This window comes from Aedes aegypti, chromosome 1 (assembly GCF_002204515.2).
Source record: "Aedes aegypti strain LVP_AGWG chromosome 1, AaegL5.0 Primary Assembly, whole genome shotgun sequence".
Lineage (NCBI taxonomy): Eukaryota > Metazoa > Arthropoda > Insecta > Diptera > Culicidae > Aedes > Aedes aegypti.
The window spans coordinates 200182660-200186786 of record NC_035107.1 but is presented as its reverse complement, the minus strand read 5'-3'; the positions used below and the strand labels follow the sequence as shown (position 1 = coordinate 200186786).

General features: G+C 39.9%; 1 protein-coding gene across 1 annotated transcript; it reads right to left on the bottom strand.

Moving 5' to 3' along the window:
- Positions 1-2819: 2819 nt before the first annotated feature.
- Positions 2820-3859, bottom strand: LOC110681308 (CCR4-NOT transcription complex subunit 11-like). Its single transcript, XM_021857067.1, has 2 exons — positions 3324-3859; positions 2820-3262 (listed from the first exon to the last, which is right to left on the bottom strand). The coding sequence occupies exons 1-2, from the start codon at positions 3669-3671 to the stop codon at positions 2834-2836; spliced, it is 777 nt and encodes a 258-aa protein (XP_021712759.1). The 5' UTR covers positions 3672-3859; the 3' UTR covers positions 2820-2833.
- Positions 3860-4127: the final 268 nt, after the last annotated feature.

The window sequence follows — 4127 nt, the reverse complement described above, 5'->3', positions numbered from 1 at the left end:
AACCAGTGCAAATATGCGATTCAAGGGATCATCGAGGTAGCCATGAACATCAAATTTTACTATGGTTCTCTAACTAGATATTGAGATACGGAGGTCAAGTAAGGGAGAGTTGACTGTACCTAAGAGCACACTTCAACCTTCGAGATGACAAAGAAATTGTGAAAAACTATACTGCCCATAACTGCATATTTGTAACATTCGACAAAAGTACTGCCCATAACTGCATAACAGTCACATTCGACATTTTTGACAAATTGGAGTTAATACCATGTAGAGTCATCAAATGATCAAAACTTTCGATCAACTTACTAAAATCTGTGAGATTGTTCTAGAAAATTCGAAAAAAAAAACACCAAGTTGTTTTGTCACATTGGTAATTATAACCGCATAACAGTCACATTGATATTATAAATGAGCCTCGTAATGTAATAGAAATGAAATTTCTATCAGAATTATTTTTTGACTATTCACCTAGTATGCGATATGAGTTGTACAAAATATCAGCCTCAAATAAGCGCTTTTGAATTCCTGGTAATTTTTAGAACTTTTAGTTTCCTCCCTTACTGCCATAAAGTGCACGCTTAGTTTGTACACAATTTAAGAAAATATAGCGTTGAAATTGTAGCTCGATTGTCTATTCACTGCACTTGAACTTTTCCCCTATCGATAATTTAACTATTCAAAAAACGCAAATATGTAGAAGACGAAACTTCACCTCATGCCAAACCACACACTTTATTGATTACGCCTGTGTTTTTGTTTATCAAAGTGATGGGCGCATCTGAAATCGAAATCAAAACACGGCGATAGTAAACGGCGACACTGCAAACAAAAAATAAACAAGGCGTACATGGCGGGCTTAAATGAAACCAGAATGTAAACACGGCGCAAAAGTAATAGGCGACACTGAAAATAATATCGATTACAGGCTCATAACATTGGGCGATACTGGCATCCTTGAGTGCGTTTAAGGCGAAAGCTTATAACACAGACAAACAGACGTCACACTCTCATCATTGTCCATCGACCACCTTTTTAACGGTCGATTCAAAAATATGGTAGGTGGCCAATCCGCCACCCGCAGCGCTCGCATCGTTTTTGTTCGCGTTTGACGTTTGCACACTACCGCCATCTGTTGGCCCGTCGGCCAAATACAATAATTTTAGCATTGGGCGCACATGTCCGCGTGACTATGATTTTGATCGAGATTTGTTCTAAGTGTTACGTCTGTTTGTCTGTGATCGAGATTTGTTCTAAGTTTTACGTCTGTTTGTCTGTGGTTAAAGCACAGACAAACAGACGTAACACCACAGACAAACAGACGTAACACTTAGAACAAATCTCGATCAAAATCATAGTCACGCGGACATGTGCTCCCAATGCTAAAATTATTGTATTTGGCCGACGGGCCAACAGATGGCGGTAGTGTGCAAACGTCAAACGCGAACAAAAACGATGCGAGCGCTGCGGGTGGCGGATTGGCCACCTACCATATTTTTGAATCGACCGTTAAAAAGGTGGTCGATGGACAATGATGAAGTGTGACGTCTGTTTGTCTGTGGTTAAAGTTTGAGTATATTTTCTCCAATTGGGATTAAAAATTGCACATGAGAATTTCATTGATTATTTTCTCATTGTTATTGATTTGTCAGATAGGCCCTTATCTCGAATCCCTCTCGAAATATGCAGTTATGGGCAGAGTAGGCATTGAGTAAATGGGATACTAAGTTTGCATTTCACTGCAGTATGGGAAGAAACTGAAATTTCAAAAAATCATTAAGAATTCAAAGAGCTTTTTGAGGCTCAAATTTTGTACAACTCATATCGCATATTGGGTAAATGGTCAGAAAATAATTCTGATAGAAATTTCGTTGCTACTACATTATGAGGCTCATGTATAATCTCAATGTGACTGTTATGCCAGGTCCGTCCCACTCGAGCTCAGATTGGGTACCACTTCTAGTACTGCATTTGGTTCCTCGGTAGTAGGTACCCAAGTTTGACAGATCGCAGTACACTTTGAACGGCATTCTGGATTACCTTATGAGCCATATAATTTTGGACAACTGTAAGGGACATGGGGGTCTTTAATTTGTCTTTGGTTATGCGGTTACAATTGCCAATGTGACAAAACAACTTGCATTTTTTTCGAATTTTCTAGAACAATCTCACAGATTTAAGTAAGTCGATTGGAAGTATTTATCATTTTTCGCATAACCTGTGATCTTGCCCTAAAAGCCTTTGGTAACCGAGTGTGTAGCTTGTTGTTACCAGTATAAAAGCGTTGAATTCGAGCAATCGCTAATGCAACATAGACGGCGACATATGGCGCTGATCAAGGAGTTTATGGAACTGACCTATGATCTTGCTAATATGCTTCATACGCTGTACATCATGCAAAGATTGAGCCCACAAGGTATGTGCTGACATACGAAGCACCCCTTGGCCTTTCTGTGGGTTTGGTGTAAATTTTGACGATGAAAATCATACTGTCCGAGCATAGAGGACATAGTGTCCGGCCATAGAGGACACATTTCAGAGCACACTATTTTTGGTGCATAATGTTATCGACCATAAAAATGAATTTTAAAGGTTTATTTTTGTTCTCATGTGAGTTTTTGCTTAAAATAATGTGAATTTTTAATAATGTGCAAAAATTAACGGTAAAACTAATGTAGATTTTGAAATATTACCAAAAAACAATAAGTGTCCGGGCATAGAGGACTTCCCCAACTACACTGATGATTAACTTCTTATAACCACGCAGAAAAATAAGGGCTGTCAATTGATAACATTAAAATAAACTGACCCGATCCATCTAATTTCAAACAATTTACTTCACTTTACTAACCGAATTAGATTCCGTTTCGAGTTGCTTCAATAACCGAAAAAGTGCCGCTGCTTCCCTTATGCGACTGAATTCTACGCAAAACGCTTCCAGTTCAATGCACAGTTCACTCGTTTCGATTATCCGGTTCCGGATTAAACTTTGCAAGAACACACAAACCAATCTGACCAATCGGTTCTGCAGATAGCGATCCTTGATGGCCTCACAGGACGATATGCAGTTGCTGATGTACAGATGGATGAACTCGGTGGGAAGCTCGACCAGCGTCGTCAACCGGTTCACAACCTCCATGGAGTGGAGCGACATTTCCATGTTGACCAGCACGTTGAAATACTCGGTGATTTGCGGTGAATGAATTAACTTCAGCAGGATTTCGATTGCTATCAACGGATTGTACTCCACTAGGTCAGGTAACTAAAAAAAGCGAAGACACATCTTAAATCTTCAAAATGGAAATAACTTATCATCCACTTACCTTATCCGGAGTCAATCCCACATTATAAACCAGCTCTGGATCTTTCTCCAGCTCCCGGAGCAGGTCGTTCTGATCCTGAATGCTGAGGGCCTGTCGGAAGGATTGAGTGATCAGGTTCTTTGCATCCTTACCCACGGGTTTCGTCTCGTTGATCGAGCTGTTGTAGACGGGCTTGTGATAAGCGGGATTTGTCATGTCCAACCAAATCAGCTCATCTTCGCAGTTGAGCAGCGGAGGGGCCACAGTCATAAATTGAGTTCCGAAACCATTGGAGAGGAAGCTTCCGGTACTTCCGCTGCTTCCAATGCTGGTGCCACTATCTGATCGCTTAGTGGTTCCTCCTTCCATGACGCCAGCGCAAGGAAAGTTTATCTAACTTCATGCAACTATTCCTATTCTGTTACAAGAACATTAAGAAACATTTTTGTTTCCACTTTATACAACAATTCTTTTTAGATTAAAAATTTAAACGAAGAAAACCAAATATAAACAAAACGTCGGTCAGTTTGCGTGGTTTTCGAGGCAGTAGTCCGACACATTTGTTTCCCCTATCCAAATCCGACAGATAAAATGACATTTGGAACAAATGAATTAAAATCGGCCAAAATTTGTCTTTTCAATCAAAATTGAATTTAATGGATCATTGAAGATAGTTTTTGCCAGTGCTCACCGCATCAAAACAAAGGCACCACTGTATATGGGATTTAAAATTGTGATAGCATTGCTGTTCTGGCAAACACACAAGGCTACGGTGGCGCTATCTACCCTTTTCATAGCGGCCGTTTTGGTTATTTTAATGATCCA